This window comes from Hemitrygon akajei, chromosome 8 (genome assembly GCF_048418815.1).
Source record: "Hemitrygon akajei chromosome 8, sHemAka1.3, whole genome shotgun sequence".
Classification (NCBI taxonomy): Eukaryota; Metazoa; Chordata; class Chondrichthyes; order Myliobatiformes; family Dasyatidae; genus Hemitrygon; species Hemitrygon akajei.
Window position 1 is genome coordinate 132,085,732 of NC_133131.1, and position 19,631 is coordinate 132,105,362.

The 19,631-nt window shown below is 39.8% G+C and overlaps 2 protein-coding genes across 3 annotated transcripts in view; both read left to right on the forward strand.

Moving 5' to 3' along the window:
• spag6 (sperm associated antigen 6) overlaps nucleotides 1-19,631 on the forward strand; it is a 138,069-nt gene that overhangs the window by 974 nt on the left and 117,464 nt on the right. The window contains exon 2 of one of the 2 annotated variants that reach the window (XM_073054648.1): nucleotides 7,154-7,247. The exons of the other annotated variant lie outside the window; for it this stretch is intronic. The gene's annotated coding sequence lies outside the window, so the exon portion shown is untranslated. The remainder of the gene's footprint in view (nucleotides 1-7,153; nucleotides 7,248-19,631) is intronic. 2 annotated transcript variants of the gene reach the window in all.
• On the forward strand, nucleotides 73-10,686 carry LOC140731510 (peptidyl-prolyl cis-trans isomerase-like). The gene is made up of 2 exons (XM_073052981.1): nucleotides 73-114; nucleotides 10,027-10,686. Exons 1-2 carry the CDS (start codon nucleotides 73-75, stop codon nucleotides 10,534-10,536), a joined length of 552 nt encoding a protein of 183 aa, XP_072909082.1. The 3' UTR covers nucleotides 10,537-10,686.

Sequence of the window (19,631 nt, forward strand, 5' to 3'; positions counted from 1 at the left end):
TGTGGGTAAAGAATATTGTAAGAAAATGATCAAGGGTCTTCTGCCTACAATTTCCAGTTTATCATTCATGAGATGCAGAATATAAATGCGCATGGAGACCAAACCATTAGCAAGGTAAAAAGCACACTCGCTTTTTCTTTTTTTAAATTTTTTTTTATTAGTTTTTCTATACATTTTACAAATTAAAAACCCCAAATCCCAATGAGGAACATTAATACAGTGCAAAATTAAGCATACAATGACAATATGCTACAAAGGAAGAGAATTTGACAAAAAAGCACCTAAATTGAAGACAAGTAAACTTAGTATCCTCCCCAAGTCCCACAACACAAAAAAAAACAACTCCAGACCAACCACAACACAATATAGAGAATATAAATCAGGACAATCAAACTCCCAGACTGTGAATACACTTAGCAACAGAGGATAATAATGCCTACTACCAGGAAAAAAAAGGGAGCTGAAAGCAAGGGACCGAGAAGAAAAAAAAACCCTAGTCAAGAGGAAGGTTATGAAAGTACTCGATAAAGGGTCCCCAGACCTTATGGAACTTTAGATCCGAATTAAGAGCTGAATAATGAATTTTTTCGAGGTCCAAGCAGGCCATAATGTCGTTAAGCCATTGAGCATGAGTGGGCGGGGCAACATCTCTCCATCTAAGGAGGATCAAGCGTCTAGTCAGGAGAGAGGCAAAGGATAATATTCGGCATTGGGTCGGACTCAGACGTAAATCTGTCTCGCCCCAGAAACCGAACAAAGCAATTAAGGGGTTTGGTTCTAGGTGCTGATTCAGAATACACGATAACGTAGTGAAGACATCTTTCCAAAATTTCTCCAAGCTAGGACAGAACCAATACATATGGATGAGAGAGGCCACGCCCCTCTTGCATTTATCACAGAGCGGACTAATGTTAGGGTAGAATCGAGATAGTTTAGATGTAGACATATGGGCTCTATGAACAATCTTAAACTGTAAGAGGCAATGGCGAGCACAAAGAGAGGTTGAGTTAACCGATTTGAGAATCGAGTCCCAGCTCTCATCGGATAAGGAGGTATTTAAATCCTGCTCCCAGGCCATTTTAATTTTATCCACAGGGGCCCGTCGTAAGGCTGCTAATTTATCTTGAATAATTGATATTAAACCTTTACCTAGTGGATTAATGGAAAGAAATAAGTCCATAGCATTTTTTGCAGGCATTTCAGGAAAGTTAGGAATTAAAGGAGCAATAAAGTGTCTAATTTGAAGATATCTAAAAAAATGAGCATTGGGCAGATTGAACTTAACAGAGAGCTGCTGAAAAGAAGCGAAGTGATTATCAATGAAAAGATCTTCAATATGTCTAATGCCCTTCCTATACCAAACATGGAATGCTGAATCATACGTAGTGGGTAAAAAAAGGTGATTATGTGCGACAGGGCTGGAAACGGAAAAACCGTGGAAACCATAGCATTTCCTAAACTGAGCCCATATACGCTAAGTGTGTCTAACAAGAGGATTAGCTATTAATCTGGACAGACTACTAGGGAGTGCAGAGCCAAGAAGTGCAGAGATAGATAATTCTTTAGTGGAGCTCAACTCCATTGCCACCCAATTAGGGCACTCGGGTTGGCTGTGGAAGAAAGACCAAAAGGTAGCACAACGTATATTAGCTGCCCAATAATATAAACGAAAGTTAGGTAAAGCCATGCCACGCTCTTTTTTAGATTTTTGGAGATAGATTTTATTAATTCCAGAGCGCTTATTCTTCCACAGATATGACAAAATAGTAGAGTCTAAGGAATCAAAAAAAGATTTCGGGATAAAAATTGGGATAGATTAAAATAAGTATAAAAATTTGGGGAGAACATACATTTTAACAACATTAATACGACCTACCAAGGACATAGATAGAGGTGACCATTGTACCAGACTCTGTTTTATAGTATATGAAAGATTGGCAAAGTTTTCACGAAAGAGATCTTTAAACTTCCTTGTGACTGTAATTCCAAAATAAGTAAATTGATTATGGACTACTTTAAAAGGGAGATCACGAAATGTTAGCTCTTGTGCTTCTTTATTAATTGGGAAAAGTTCACTCTTATGTAAATTAAGTTTATAGCCAGAGATCTGGCTAAACTGGTCAAGAAGTGAAAACATTAGAGGTAAGGATGTAGACGGATTTGAGAGAAAGAGTAATAAGTCATCAGCATAAAGAGAAACTTTATGCTCAACACCCCCTCTCCAAATCCCGGTCAATTCAGGACAATTTCGAAATGCTATTGCCAAAGGTTCTATAGCCAAATAAAAGAGAAAGGGACTTAAGGGGCATCCCTGACGGGTGCCACGTTTGAGATTAAATACCTGGGATTTCTGAAAATTAGTTAAAACAGAAACAGTAGGACACAGGTACAGCAATTTGATCCAAGAGATGAAACTTTGACCGAGGTCAAATTTTTCTAAGACTACAAAAAGGTAGTTCCACTCTATACGATCAAATGCTTTCTCCGCATCAAGGGAAATAACACATTCAGGAATCCCAGTTGGAGGTGAGTATAAGATATTAAATAAACGCCGAATGTTAAAAAAAGGGAGACGGTTTTTAATAAAACCTGATTGGTCATCAGAGATAATGGAGGGAATAACGGTTTCTAATCTATGAGCCAAAACTTTAGCTAAGATCTTTACATCAACATTGAGCAAAGAAATCGGCCTATACGAGGAACACTCTGTTGGGTCTTTGCCCTTTTTTAATAGAAGAATAATAGATGCCTCATTGAAAGAGGGTGGCAATTTGCCGTAATTAAACGAGTCAGATAATACTGAAAGTAACTGAGGAGAAAGAAGTGAAGAGAATGATTTATAAAATTCTACAGGGAACCCATCAGGTCCAGGAGATTTCCCTCTGGACAGTGCAGAAATTGCAAAAGATATTTCTTCTGATGATATAGGCGCATTAAGTTTAGCTTTAAAATCAGATGAAAGTGAAGGAATATTCAGATTCTTTAAAAATTGATCAACAGAGATATTGTCATTCAAAGATTCAGAGGAATAAAGCCGAGAATAAAATTTTTTAAATGCGTCATTAATTTCTAAATGATCCGATGTAAAGTCTCCATTCTCCTTCCGGATCTTTGTAATATGTTGTTTGGCTTTGGAACGCCTCAGCTGATTGGCTAGAAATTTACCAGACTTATCCCCATGAATGTAAAAGCGACTCTTGCGCTTTTTCTGTTAAAGGTTTTGTGAGATAAACTGGAAGAGGTTGGAAATCCACAACCTGGGAATGAGGAGATTGAGGTATGCAAGGCTCCCCACTCCCATTCTTTTTCAACAGGAGCACCATCAAGAGTGTCCTGGCTGGCTGCATCATAGTATGGTACCGAAGCTGTAAGTCCCTACAGAGGACAGTAAAAACAGCTGCGAGGATTGCTGTGGTTTCCCTCACCCCTACTGTATGTTTGCCATTTATCAGGAGTGTTGTATATAAAGGTCCTGAAGCATTGTTGGGGAAACCTACCACCCATCCCACAATCTCATTGACCCACTACCATCAGGAAGGAGGTACAAGAGCATTAGGACGATGACTGACAGATTGGGTAGCAGTTTCTTCCCCCAGGCTGTGACACTGATGGATACCCTTCCATCACTGAGATTTTTGTCATTATGACAGTGAGCTATTTACTGTTTACCTATGCTGCACTTCATGTGTATTTTGAATGATATTTTATTAACTTATTTGTGGTAATAGTTTGTTTTATGTACTGCATGGGATTATATGCATTGTGGGTTCAACCGTGGTCTGGAGGAACGTTGTTTCATTTGGTTGTTTATCTGTAGAGTCAGATGACAGTAGACTTGAACTTGAATTTGAATCAGCTGGAGAGAGAAACTGTTAATAGAGTCATAGAGAAGTACAGCACAGAAATGGGCCCTTTGAGTCATCTAGTCAATACCAAACCATTTAAACTGCCTGCACCAGGACCATAGCCCTACCATCTATGTACCTATCCAAGCTCCTCTTAAACATTGAAATTGAGCTCTTATGCACCACTTTTGCTGGCACTCATTTAAAATTCTGATGACCCTCTGAGTGAAGGAGTTTTCCCTCATGTTCCCCTTAAACTTTTCACCTTTCACTTTTAATCTTTCACTTTTAATCCATGACTTCTAGTTGCAGTCCCACCCAAAAAGCCTGCTTGCATTTACTCTATCTATGCTCATAATTTTGTCTACCTGTATCAAATCTTCTCTCAGTCTTCTATGTTCCAAGGAATAAAGTTCTAACTTATTCAGTCTTTCCTTGTAACTCAGGTCCTGCAAACCTGACAACATCCTTGTAAAATTTCTCTGTACTCTTTCTTTCAACCGTATTTGAATCTTTCCTGTAGATCAGCGACCAACACTGCACTCAATTTTCCAAACTAGGCCTCACCAAAGTCTTATACAATTTCAACATGACATTCTTTCTCCTGTACTCTGGTTGATTTATGAAAGGAGCCGAAAGCTTCTTTACAACCCTGTCTACTTGTGACACCACTTTCAATGAATTATGGACCTGTTCTACCATGCTCCATTCTGTTCACTATGTAAGACCTACCTTGGTTGATCCTACTGAAGTATAACACCTGACACATGTCTGCATTAAATTCCATCTGCTATTTTTCAATCCAATTTTTTCAGCTGCTTCAGATTCACTGCAAGCCATCATAGCCTTCCTTGCTGTCCACTACGCCCCAGTCTTCGTGTCATCTAATCTACTTAACCACATTATCATCTAGATCATTGAAATAGATGACAAACATCAACAGACCCAGCACTGATCCCTACAGCACACCACTATTCACAGGCCTCCAGTCAGAGAGGCAACCATCTACTACCACTCTCTGGCTTCTCTCACAAAACCAATGTCTAATCCCTCATCTTGAATGCCGAGCGACTGAACCTTCTTGACCAACCTCCCATGTGGTACCTTGTCAAATGCTGTAGACAACATTCACTGCCTTGCCTTCATCCTCCTTTCTGGTAACCTCCTCGAAAAACTCTATAAGATCGGTTAGACATGACCTACCATGTGTGAAGCCATGCTGACTATCCTTAATCAATGCATGTCTATCCAAATACTTGTATATCCAGTCCCTTAGAATACTTTACAGTAACTCTCTCACTAATGATCTTGGGCTCAGTGGCTTATAAATTTACTGGTTTATTTTTAGTGCCTTAAACACCACAACAACATTGCCTATTCTCCATTCCTCAGTTACCTCACGTTTCACTAAGGATGATTTAAATATCTCTGCTAGGGTCCTGGCAATTTCTGTACTTGCAGGGTCTGAGGAAACACCTTGTCAGGCCCTGGGTATTTATACGTCCTGATTTGTCTCAGGACTGCAAACAAATCCTCTGTACTCTGTGTAGGGTCCATGATGTTGATGCTGTTTTTCCTCACTTCTGTGAACTTGGTATCCCTGCATCTTGTATTATGGCAAGCACAAACAAGCTTTGTACTCTCAACATTTCACATTTGAAGGCCTCCCACTTACCTGCCCAGAAAACAGCCTGTCCCAATCCACACTTGTCAGATCCTTTCTGATACCATCAAAATTGGCCTTTCTCCAATTTAGAATCTCAACTCGCAGACCAGACTGAACATTTTGCATATTTACTTTGAAAATAATGGCATTGTGATCACTAGATGCAAAATGTTCCCCTGTACAGACTTCTATCACCTGCCCTATCTCAATTCCTAATAGATCAAGTATCGCACACTCTTTCTTTGGGACTTCGATGTACTAATTAAGGACACTTTCCTGAACACATTTGACAAACTCCATCCTGTCTAGTCTTGTTACGGTATGGGAGTCCCAGTCCATATGTAGAAAGTTAAAATCACCTACTATAACGATCTTGTGTTTCTTGCAATAGTTTGCTCCTCAGACTGATTTGCTCCTCTAAATCCCTCAGACTGTTGGGTGGTCTGTAATATAGCCCCATTAATGTGGTCATGCCTTTCTCATTTCTCAGTTCCGACCATGAATAAGGACAGAGCAGGGATGAGGAATGTACTGAAACAATGAGATGCAGGTTGCTGGAAATATGATAATAAGAGAATACTGGAAATTACCAGAAGGTTAAGCAACGTCTGCAAGAGAGGAAAAGCTATGTTAATTTTACAGGTTGATAACATTTCCATCGGAACTGGCTAGATTTGGAACATAGAACCGTACAACACAGTATGGTCCTTTGGCCTATATTGTTGTGCTGATTGATATGAACTTACTCCACTATCATTCCAACCCTTCCCTCTTTCACAGCCATAACTCTCCATTTTTCATCCATGTGCCTATCTAGATTTTTAAAAATATCCACCTTTTGCCAGCCTCTTCCTCCATCCTTGACAGTGCATTCCAGGCACCTGCCACTCTCTGTATAAAAGAAAAACCTTTATGAAATGTCCCCTAAACTTTCCTCCACTCATCTTGAACAGATGGCTTCTGGTGTTGGCCATTGCTGACCTGAGGAAAAGGTGCTGTCTCTCCTTTATCTGTGCCTCTCATAAGCAAAGCCAAATGTTGGTTTAGAGTTTAGAGTGTCCGCAGGCAGAAGATGGAAGGCTGAGTCTGTGGGTCTGGGCCAGTGACTGAGGTTGGAGGTGCAATATCTGAGAGTCTGGGATCAAGGTCTGGAGATGCAGAGGTGGCATGGAGTTGGATATCTATCTGTGTGTTTGAGAGGAGGGTGTGAAAGGTCATTGTTTTGCTGTTATTGTCTTGTTTTGCTCTGCTGTTGTTGCCTGTGTTGACTTGCTGAACATTGTGGATATGCTATGTTGGCTCCAGAATATGTGCCGACACTTGCAGGCCGTCTTTTGATGGGTTGGATGTTATTGCAAATAGTGCACGTTTATTGCAAACATTGTATGTTTCCATATACATGTAATAATTAAATATGAATCTTCCATTCATCCTTTAGCCTCCTTGGTCTACCTAACACCTATCAACCCCTCTCCCTTTCCTCTTTATATCAGCTTTATTCCCTCTCCACTCTTAGTCCGGATGCAGTCTTCACCCAAAATGCCAGCACTTCCTTTCTGCCACAAAAACTGATTCTCCAGCATTTTGTTTTTTTGCTAAAGGAAACCATATTGTGAGTACTAACACTCTGCTATGTTCACAGATGAGGCACTGCTCTACCTGAATGCTGTGAGGAGAATGTGTTGTAGGAGATGGAAGAGTGAACAAGAAATTTGCTGAGATAATCCTTTAGATTGGTGAGAAGAGAGGGAACGATTTGTCCAATAGTACCTCTTGGCTTCTTTCATCTTTGACCATTCCTTATCCTCTGTAGTTTCTGTTGTCTTCAATGTGATGCCATGTCCAGGAATATCTTTCCATTCCCTTTGCAGGTGCTGCCTGATGAGCTGAGTATTTCTAACACTTGCTGTTTTTCTTTAATGTTTCCAGCATCTGCAGTGTTGGGTTTTAGAAATTTTATGATACCTGATTCAAAGAACTGTGTTTCTGTACCCAAATGAAAGTTGATTGGATATGATCTCAGTAAGACATACAGAATTAGGAATGGAACTGACAGAATAGATTCTGAGAGTCTGTTTCACTGAGTTTGGATCTGATTCATGAAGACATTTTGTATTGAAATGAGCAAAAAAATCTTTACACAGATAATTGTAAGTGTTTTGGCAGTCTCTACCTCAGGACTGCAGGCAATAATTCAATGCACAAAATAAATGTGATATTGATAGATTTTTGGACACAAGTCAGAGTGCTGATAAATATCATGCTTTTACTTGTGTTGTAATTATCTATCAGACTCTGACCTATCTGTGCCCACCCTGGTCTAATTTAATAAATTTAAATGGAATTATGTCAACTGTTGATTTAACAAAGCTCTTTTAGTGGCTTCAGGTGGTAATAGTTCCAAAATATATTACAGTGACATAACCAGATAAAATTGACAACAGGGAAAGATGGAGAAATTTGGGCAAATGATTAAAATCATGGACAAAATAGTTAAAGACTTAGTTGTTTGGAGACTGATAACTTTTAAAATTTCATATAAGATGTTAAGTGGCTGAGAAAGGATAACCTAAAACTCACCATTGTGAACCACTTTGGCTCAGAATTTCTAGGAGCAAGTAAGCCAATTGCACTAGCTGTTCTGTGCAGTAAATCCCAAACCTATCTGTTTGGATCTACTATCTGTTTGAGAACTTTGAGCCTCAGAGTAGTGTCCTTGATCCTCCTTGCTTATGCACATGCACAGAAACCGTAGAGCGTGGTCATGATGTCAATCAGTGCTGATGAAAGAAACTCCTCTAGGTACACAAGGCTTGCAAATGATAGGGCCTTGAACATGAGCAAAGCCTTAATTAGGGGTTCGAAGACTGATTGTGTAGCTCAATTTTGCATAGGTCACTGCAGGGTTCAGAGGCAATTATAATTTTCCTGTGAAGGCTATTCTTTTGAGTACTTTTCTAAGTAATTGCTCCTATTTGCCCTGAAATCTTTGGGCTCCCGGAATGATGGCAGCTCCCTCAGCTAATTGCTTCCTCAACCAACACCATCTCATAGCCCTAATCCTGTTCCTGACTAATTCACTTCCAGATCCTCTTTTGAAACCAATACACTGATCCACTCTGATTCTTGGTCCTGTTTTTTTAAAATTTTCCCCAATTCCCGTGATCTTGTAAATCTCCTCTGGCGCTCTTTTACCTGGTTTATCCAGAGGTGCTGAATGGTGATTCCTTTCTGCTTCCTGATGTTACCTTCAGCATAACTAGAAGCTCATCAGCCAGTTTGATTCCCTTCATCCATTACCCTAAGCAAATATAGCAAATGCTGAAGGATTGATTAACACACTGAAGTACTGAAAACTCTCAGTTTAGAACTTAGTTTCAGTTAACCTGTTCTATTATAGTGATAGTATTGTTTGGTGGATGGATGCCAGAGTGTAAAAATGTCTGAGTGTGTCCATTTCACAAAAAGCAGGACAAAACTAATTGAGCTAGTTACCACCCAACCAGTCTATACTTGTTCATCAGTGAATGGATGTAAGGTGTTCTGCCACTTAATTTGCAATAACATGTTAATCACTGCCCAGTTTTTTGCTTTCACCCCTCTCACTTGGCTGTATCACTTTTCCAAACATAGACAAAGGAGGTGAATCCAGAGGTAAAATGAGAGTGACATCAAAACAGCATTTAATTTAAATATGGCATTGAGGGACACTGAAGACATTATACATTGAGAGGAAAACACTCCAATGATTGCAGTCAATCATTTCAGCCTCAGGGCATAATGACAGGAATTGCTTGGGACATGTTCCTAAGCACAACCATCCTTGATTGTTTCATCAATTGCCTGCCATCTTAAGATCAGAAGAGGGTATGTTTGCTGCTTCTCGTGTTACCACAATCCTGCTATTCTAGGAATCAACCTAATAAATCTTTTCTGCAAGTAAACCTTTCCTGAGGTGACCTGTATTGGATGTTAACTTTGTGATTCAGATAAAAGGGCACTTAGATCTTTCTGAACACCAGCACCTTTCTTTGGCCCCCTGCATCATCTTCCTGGCCTACTTTATTATTGTTTTGCATTATCAGCAAAAGTTGTGGGTTTGGACGACTGAGGTGCAGCAATGATCTCTGCTGGGGCCTACCTATTGGACAAGAGGGTAAAGAGTAATATAGTTGATACAGCTGACATTTGCCACGAGTGTGAGTAGGATAAATGCAGGCATCTATTCTTTTCTAATTAGTGGGGCTCGGGGGAGAGGCAGTTTATTGAATGGGCAAGAAATTGTAGGAGAAATATTATGTTGGAGAATGAGCTCTTCCACTTCTGTAGAAATTGAAAGATGTTGACATTATTTTATATGAACCTGTAAGTTATTGAGCAAAAAGCAGCCAGGAAGGCAAATGTATCAAAGGCTAAGATACAAGTGGACTTGAGTATATAAGTACAGACACTATAGTTCAGTCATTAACTTTCTGATTTAAGAACACTCCTAGCAGTGTGCTTGTTTGAGGTCAGTGCCAAGTGGCGAGAGATGGCAACCCTTGCGTCTTCTTCGACATTGGTTTTGATAAGCAGCCAGTGGGCCGCATTGTATTCGAGCTAAGGAGCGATGTTGTTCCAAAAACTGCAGAGAACTTCTGTGTGCTTTGTACCAAACCAGAGGGTGAGGGGTTTAAGGGATCAATTTTTCACCGAATAATTCCTGGCTATATGTGCCAAGGTGGAGATTTCACAAAAGGCAATGGCACAGGGGGCAAATCCATCTATGGTAACAAATTTCCAGATGAGAACTTCATACTCAAACATGAAGGAGAAGGAATATTGTCAATGGCAAATGCTGGGCCCAATACAAATGGATCACAATTTTTTATCCGTACTGCCCAAACTAGTTGGTTGGATGGAAAGCATGTTGTGTTTGGCCGTGTGGTAGAAGGCATGGATGTTGTAAAACAAATGGAATCAAAGGGACCACAGAGTGGAAAGACGAGTGTTACTGTTCACATTCTTCACTGTGGAACAACGTGATGAGAACATTCTTACGGTGGCTGCTCAGTCTTTTTTCCATTGGTACATTGCAATGAAGGTGGCAAAATCCAAATCTCAAGTTGATTTGTATAATCGTACATTTCCAAGTTACCTGAGGCTTTTGCCCAGGTTGGAGCCTAAACCATCAATTTTCAGTGATCTTTGGCAGTGCTTAGCCTTTATCTTTTACATGAGGAATAATGGAATTATTTGTTTATTTTAGCCTTGTACTAAAACACTTCATTCAAATAAAATGTACATTTGCTCACCAAAAAAAACTTTGTGATTTTAAAAAAAACACACCTTTCTTTATTCACTTTGTCTCTCCTCAAACTCTTGAAAGTTTAATGAAACCACTATAAATTCCCCTCTTAGCTTTCTGTACTTCAGTAGAAATGTAAGGAGTTCCAGGTCTCTACACACTAGTTATTCTACATTTGTATGCTCTTTCTGGCTTTTGTGGAAGTATTCTATTGGATTTTCTATATTCTATTGGTTGTATTCCTTGTTTTCCTCTGTTCAACAGAGGTACTCAATTAACTCAAATTCTAATGTTTTGTATTTTGGGCACAACTTGCTTATAATTCCAGTGAGAGACATCATTGCAGTGTGGGAGCCAACTGAAACGAACAAGTCTTGCTGTGAGTGAGTTTTATTTGAGCCAGTAAAAAAAATGGAGGTGTTAAGTGGAGTGGCCGTTGTTGCAATAGGCCACTGTTAGAGTGTGGGTGTTAGAGAATGTGAGAGGTCTTGTTCATTCAACAAGCTTCAGTGAGAACAGGTGCGGGCAAACACAGGTGCAGGTTCTAAGTGAATTTCTATTGAGTTTTTTTTCTCTCTATTTGCACATAGCTAGTGCACTGAGATTGGGGCCAGAGTTAGTGGTATGTTCTCTTTCACGTGGGAGAATGAGGAGGTGAAAGTTAGGAACTACAGGGAGATGGTCACCCCTATTTTACAGGAAGCAGGTACCTAGGTGAGGGAAAGGGAATAGGCAGCTAGTGCAGAATACCCCGTGGTCATCCTCCTCAATAATGAGTGTACTGCTTTGGGTACTGTTGACTGACCTATCATGGGAAAGCTGCAGAGACTGGGTCTCTGGCACTGAGTCAGACTGTGGCTCAAAAAGGAAGGGAGCAGAAGAGCAGTGCAGTATTGATGGGGGATTCCATAGTTAAAGGAGCAGGACACAGTCTATAGAAGTAAGGTATAGCAGCATCAACTTCATGGACACTATACAGATTACAGAGGAGGCAAATTTGTCTTGAGGCAAATTAGGGTGGATAAATCCACAGGGCCTGACAAGGTGTTCCCTCAGACCCTGCAGTAGGCAAGTGCAGAAATTGCCGAGTCCATAGCAGAGATATTTAAATCATCCTTAGCAACAGGTGAAGTACTCAGAGGATTCAAGGATAGCCAATGCTGTTCCACTGTTTAAGAAAGGCTCTAAAAATAAACCAGGAAATTATAGGCCAGTGAGCCTTAGTGGGAAAGGATTCTGTGGACATGAAAGAGAGACCCAGATGGAATGTTGCCTCCTAAGTTTGAGGGTTAGAGATACCTCAGATCAGGTCCACAGCATTCTAAAGTGGGAGGGTGAATAGCTGGAAGTTGTAGTACATATTGGTACAGCAGCATAAGTAAAAAAAGGGAGGAGAGTTGGGTAGAATATATATAATATAGGGAGTTGGGTAGAAAACTGAAAAGCAGGACCTCCAGGGTGGTAATCTTTGGATTGCTCCTTATACCACATGTTAGTGAGAGTAAGAAGAGAATGATTTAGCAGATGAATACATGGCTGAAGAATTGGTGCAGTGGGCAGGATTTCAGATTTCTGGATCATTGAGATCTCTTCTTGGGAAGGTATAACCTGTACAAAAGAGGTGGATTACACCTGAATCCAAGGAGGGCCAATAGCTTTGTGGGCAGGTTTGCTGGAGCTATTGGAATAGTTCAAGAAAATTTGGCAAGGAGATGGGAACCAGAGTGATAGGGTTGAGGATGGGGCAGTTGGTATCCAAGTAGATGCAGTGTGTAGTGAGGCTGTGAGGAAGGACAAGCAGATGGTAGGGCAGAATTACAGTGAGTGGGAAGTGTAACAGCAAAATTGAAAAGGGTGATGAATACAGGATTGAAAGTGTTATTTGACTAAACACAGTACTATATGGAATAAGGTAGATGATCTTGTAGCTCTGTTAGAGATTGGCAGGTATGACGTTGTGGGCACCACTGAGACAGCTGAAAGATAATAGATGGGAACTTAACATCCAAGGACATGCATTGTCTTGAAAGAATAGGCAGGTAGGCAGAGGAGGTTGGGTGGTGCTTTTGGGGAAAAATGAAATCAAATTCATAGAAAGAACAGATTGGAAGATTTAGGATCCTTGTGGAAAGAGTTAATGAATGATTTGGGAAGGCTATTTTTTGGCAAAAATGTACTTGGTAAGTGGGAGGCCTTCAAAAGTGAAATTTTGAGAGTACAAAACCTGGATGTGCCTGTCAGAATAAAAGATAAAGATAATGGGTGTAGGGAACCTTGGTTTTCAAGAGATATTGAGACCCTGGTTAAACAGGTAGGAACAAATGAGGTGCTTATGGAGTATAAGAAATACAAGAGAACAACTAAAGATATCAAGAGGGCTAAAAGAAGGAACACACACAAAATGCTGGAGGAACTCAGCAGGCCAGACAGCATCTATAGAAAAGAGCAAACAGTTGACGTTTTGGGCCAAGACCCTTCATCAGGATTGGAGTTGAGAAGTCAGAGTAAGAAGGTGGGTAGTGAGAAGGAAGAAGTACAAGGTAGTAAGTAATAGTTGAAACTGAGTGGGGGAAGGGATGAAGGGTGAAGTAAAGAACTGGGAAGTTGATTGGTGAAAGAAATAAAGGGCTGGAGAAGGGGAAATCTGATAGGAGATGACAGAAGGTCAAGAAGGCATGAAGTTGCCTAAGCAAACAAGGTGAAGGAGAATCCTAAGGGATTCTACAGATCTGTTGAGCAAAAGGATTGCAAGGGATAAAATTGGTTCACTGGAAAATCAGACTGGTGATTCATGTCTGGAGCCAAAAGAGATGAGGGGAGATCTTAACTACGGTAATTTTTTAGCATCTGTATTTACTCAGGAAAATGACACAGTCTATAGAAGTGAGGTAGAGCAGCGTCAACTTCATGGACACTATACAGATTACAGAGGAGGAGGTTTGTTGTCTTGAGGCAAATTAGGGTGGATAAATCCACAGGGCCTGATAAGGTGTTCCCTCAGACCCTGCAGTAGGCAGGTGCAGAAATTGCCGAGTCCATAGCAGAGATATTTAAATCATCCTCAGCAACAGGTGAAGTATCCAGGGGATTCAAGGATAGCCAAAGCTGTTCCATTGTTTAAGAAAGGCTCTAAAAATAAACCAGGAAATTATAGGCCAGTGATCCTTAGTGGGAAGATATTCTGAGGGAACTGATATATAAGTATATGGAAAAGAGTACAGTTAACATTTCAGGCTGAAACGTTGATTGTACTCTTTTCTATAGATGCTGCCTGGGCTGCTTAGTTCCTCTAGCACTTTGTGTGTGTGTTGCTTGGATTTCCAGCATTTGAAGATTTTCTCTTGTTTGATTTAAGTATTTGAATAGACATGGACTGATTAAGGATAGTTAGCATGGTTTCATGCATGGTACATCAGGTCTAACCAATTTTACAGAGTTTTTTGAGGAAGTTACCAGGAAAGTGGATGAAGGCAAGACAGTAGATGTTGTCTTCATGGACTTTAGCAAGGGTAGTTGGGCAGGAAGGTTCAGTCACTCAGTATTCAGGATGAAGAATTTGACATTGGTTTTGTGGGAGAAGCTAGAGAGGGGTTGTCTCTCTGACTGGAGGCCTGTGAATAGTGCTGTGCTGCAGGGATTGTTGCTGGGTCTGTTGTTTGTCATGTATATCAACGATCAGGATAATAATGTGGTTAACTGGATCAGCAAATTTGTGGATAAGATAAGATAAAACTTTATTTATCCCAAAGGAAGCTATTGTTGCAGGGTGGCTCAGTCAGAAATAAACACTTTAAAATACAAAATGTAAGCAATGAGGTACGAGAAAGAATACAAAATGCGCTTACAAAGTAGTAGTGCAAAATACAGATGTGCAATGAAACCATATACTTGTAGACTTGAGGAGGATTTGTTGTAGAGTCTTGTGGCCACTGGGAGAAAGGATCTCCTGTGGTGTTCAGTGGTGCACTTCGGTGGAATAGGTCGGTTACTAAAAGTGCTCCTCTTTTTGTCGAGTATGTCATGGAAGGGGTGAGAGGGATTGCCCATAATGCCCCATGGCTTCTGCAGTATCCTCCTCTCAGACACTGCCACCAGGGAATCCAGTTACACCCCTGGAAAAGAACCAGCCTTCCTAACACCAAGATTACAGGAACAATACCAGCATAGATAGAAGATTGGCCGACTTGCACAAGGCTAAGAGCAGGTATAAAGGGAGCCTTTTCAGGTTGGCTGCTAGTGACTAGTAGTGTTCTGCAGTGGTCAATGTTATGGCCACTTTTCTTCAAGTTCTATGTTAATAATTTGGATGATAGTCCTCATCCTGGTGGGATGGGAAACTTGATTGGATGAGAACTAATCAGTCAGGAGGGATGGACTATGGGGGTATAAATATCACTGGACTAGACTTGCACAGGCATTATTCCTGATGAAGATGGCAGAGTTTGTCATTGAAACATCAGTTCTCCTTGATACCTGTGCCTGGCTGGAAGCCTGAAGAGTTTATTGGTTCAAAAATTCCCTCTGTTTGCCTTTTACCTTTTAAACGTTTGCCCTCTGGTATTGGACCCCTCAGCTATGTGGAAAAGTTTCTCAGTTTTAATCCTTTCTATGCCCTTGACCTCTGCTGCTGTGAGGGAAAAGAAGGTCAGCCTTTTCAGCCTCTCTTTATGATCCCAGGCAACTCCTTTTTGAATTTCCTGCACCCTCTCCAGTACAGTTAAATCCTTTATATGTAGGTAATACTCTAGCTTTAACCAATGTTTTATAAAATTATACTGTAACCTACTTTGTCTAGTATTATATGCTCTGCGTAATGAAGGCAAGTATCAGCATTCCTTGTTCATTACCTTACCCACCTGTGCTACCACCTTCAGAGATCATTAGACTTGAACACCAAGGTCCCTCTGGTTCTCAGTACTCTTTAGAAACCTACAGAAATTGTGTATGCCTTATCTGTATTAGTCTCCCCAAAATGCATCACATCATGTTTACCAGAATTAAATTCCATCTGCCATGCTCTGCACACATATTAAATGAGTATCATATTGTAGGCAATGAGTACCTCCTCACTATGACAATAGCAACAGCTTTTGTGTCATTTGTGAACATGTTAGTCATTCTTCTTGCATTCATATTGAAATTGTTCATGTACGTAACAGTTGGAGTCATCATTGGTAACAGGCTTTCAATCATAATACAAAAAACTCCCAATTGTCACATCTTTTTATTGCGAGAAGCCAATTTTGTCTCAGTTTGCCAGCCTTGAATTCATCTAAATATTTGGCAGAATCTGCCATCAGTGACTTTGTCAATGGTCTTATTGAAGTCCATATGTACTATATCAACTTTACAGCTCTAATCTTTAAAACTTTGTTACTACTTCAAACAGTAATCAATTGGTCAGATAGGATCTCCCCAAAATCATCCTAACTTACGGTAGTTTAATCAAACCGTCTTTTCAAATAAGGATTAAATTTTTTTTCAAATTTTTCCAATAACCTCCCTGCCACTGATGACATACTCATTGGCTTGTAAATGCCTAATTTATCCCTGCTGCCCTTCTTGAATAGAAGTACTATATTCACTGCCTTGTAGAACCTCATCCATTAAGAATTTAAAATAATATACCAAGTACTCCAGGAATGTTCTGCTTTAACAGCCTGTTGAGCAACCTCAACAGACCGTGGAGATTTATTCACACTTAATCCTGATACCACATCTAATTCTTTTTTTAATGATCACATGTTCTAAAATTTCAGAACATCAGTTTCCCAGAAATAGGAGTCCCATTCCTTAAATTTTAATTTTCATTGTAGATTGAAGAAAAACTTTTTTAATTGTCTTATTCATTTCTCTTTTATTTCACTTCTTCTGTATTGTTAATTATGTATACTGTTATAACAGTGCATAACTGTGAAGAAATAACAAGCAGGGTAGACAAAGGAGAATTAGTTGATGTTGTGTACTTGGATTTTCAGAAGGCCTTCGACAAGGTGCCACACATGAGGATGCTTAACAAGCTATGAGCTCATGGTATTACAGGACAGATTCTAGCACGGATAAAGCAGTGGCTGATTGGCAAGAGACAAAGAATAGGAATAAGGGGAACTTTTTCTGGTTGGCTACTGGTGACGAGTGGTGTTCCACAGGGGTCTGTTTTGGGACCAATTCTTTTTATGTCAGTGATCTAGATGACGGATTTGATGGCTTTGCTGCAAAGTTTGCAGACTATATAAAGGTAGGTGGAGGGGCAGGTAGTTTTGAGGAAGTAGAGTGGACTGACAGATCAGATGAATGGACAAATAAATGATAGATGGAATACTGTGTTGGGAAGTGTATGGTTGAAGAAATGAAAGGATTGACTATTTTCTAAATGGAGAGAAAATACAAAAAACTGAGGCGCAAAGGGATTTGGGAGTCCTTGTGCAGGATTCCCTAAAGGTTAATTTGCAGGTTGAGTCTGTGGTGAGGAAGGCAAGTGCAATGTTAGAATTCATTTCAAGAGGACTAGAATATAAAAGCAAGGATGTAATGTTGCAACTTTATAAAACACTGGTGAGGCCTCATTTGGATATTGTGGGCAGTTCTGGGCCCGTTATCTTAGAAAAGATATGCTGAAACTGGAGAGGGTTCAAAGGAGGTTCACAAAAATGAATCCAGGACTGAATGGCTTGTCATTTGAAGAGTGTTTGATGGCCCTGGGCCTGTGTTCAGTAGATTTCAGAAGAATGAGTGGTGACCTCAGAAGAATGAGGGGTGACCTCATTGAAACCTATTGAATGGTGAAAGGCTTTGATAGGAAATATCTTATCAACTTCCACTCTGTGGTGGGAAAGTCCATAACCAGAGGACACAGCCTCAGAATAGAGGGACGTCCTTTTAGAACTGAGATGAGAAGGAATTTCTTTAGCCAGAGAATGGTGAATCTGTGGAATTCTTTGCCACAGAAAGCTGTGGAGGCCAAGTCTTTGTGCATATTTAAGGCAGAAGTTGATAGATTCTTGACTGGTCAGGGTATGAAGGGATATGGGGAGAAGGCAGGAGATTGGGCCTGAGAGGAAAAATGGATCAGACTCGATGGGCCAAATGCCCTAATTCTGCTTATGGTCTTGAAATGTTATCATGCAATAAATATTTGAACCATTACATTATTCTTGAATGGCTGTGTGGTTACTTCAGTCTGCTATCATTTTCCTGCTGGTACGGGACCCAGAATGGTAAACTAAAATGTACCTTCAGCTGCTGTAGCATAAAAGCCCACAAAATTGGGGAGTAGTAAGCAGGGTGCTACTGATTTTTTTAAAAAAAGAACCTAGAAGTTAGAACATAGAAAACCTATAGCAGAATACGGGCCCTTCGACCCACGAAGTTGTGCCGAACATGTCCCTATCTTAGAAATTACTCGGGTTACCCATAGCCCTCTATTTTCCTTTTTTTAAAATTGGTTTTTTTAATGCATTTTCTACACACTACAGATAAGAAAAAACCCCAAACCAAAATGAAGAAAATTAATACAGTGCAAAAATAAACATACAATAATAATATAATACAAAAAAGATAATTGAGAAAGCACCCAAATTGAAGTCATGTAAAGTTAGTATCCTCCCCAAGCCCCACAACAAAAAAAAACTCCAGACCAACCACAACACAATATAGAGAATATAAATCAGGACATTCAAACCCCCAAAACTGTAGATACACTTGAAAACAGAAGATAATAATGCCTACTACCAAAAAAAAAGAGCTGAAAGCATGGGACCGAGGAAAAAAAAAACCTTAATTAAGAGGAAGGTTATGAAAGTACTCAATAAAAGGTCTCCAGACCTTATGGAACTTTATATCCGAATTACGAATTGAATAATGAATTTTTTCAATGTCTAAGCAGGACATAATATCATTAAGCCATTGAGCATGCGTGGGCGGGGCAACATCTCTCCATCTAAGGAGGATTAAACGTCTAGCCAGGAGAGAAGCAAACGATAATATTCGACACTTAGTCAAACTCAAATGTATATCTGTTTCACCCAAAAAACCAAACAAAGCAATTAAAGGGTTAGGTTCTAAGTGGTGATTCAGAATATAGGATTAAGTTATGAAGACATCTTTCCAAAATTTCTCTAAGCTAGGACAGGACCAGTACATATGAATAAGAGAGGCCTCGCCCCTTTTGCATTTATCACAAAGAGGACTAATATTAGGGTAAAATCGAGATAATTTAGATTTAGACATATGGGCTCTATGAACAATCCTAAACTGTAAAAGGCAATGGCGAGCACAAAGAGAGGTTGAATTAACCGATTTGAGAATCGAGTCCCAAGTCTCATCAGATAAAGAGATATTTAAATCATGCTCCCAAACCATTCTAATTTTATCCACAGGGACACGCCGTAAGAATGCTAATTTATCATGAATAAATGATATTAAACCTTTACCCAGTGGATTAATAGAAATAAAGAAATCCATAACATTTTTCTCAGGCATTTCAGGGAAGTTAGGAATTAGAGGATTAATAAAGTGTCTAATTTGGAGATATCTAAAAAAATGGGCATTAGGCAGATTGAACTTAGCAGAGAGCTGTTGAAAAGATGCGAAGCGATTATCGATTAAAAAGATCTTCAAAATGTCTAATGCCCTTCCTATACCAATCATGGAATGTTGAATCATACATAGTAGGTAAAAAAAAAGGTGATTATGTAAGATTGGACTAGAAAAGGAAAAACCACAGAAATCATAAAATTTCCTAAACTGAGCCCATATTCGCAAAGTGTGTCTAACAAGAGGATTAACAATTAGTCTGGACAAACTACTAGGGAGTACAGAGCCAAGAAGTGCA

Coding starts and splice junctions, on each gene's coding strand:
- LOC140731510 (XM_073052981.1), top strand. CDS start 73: ATGCAGAATATAAATGCGCATGGAGACCAAACCATTAGCAAG. Junction 115..10,026: donor GAGACCAAACCATTAGCAAG/GTAAAAAGCACA, acceptor GTTTGAGGTCAG/TGCCAAGTGGCGAGAGATGG.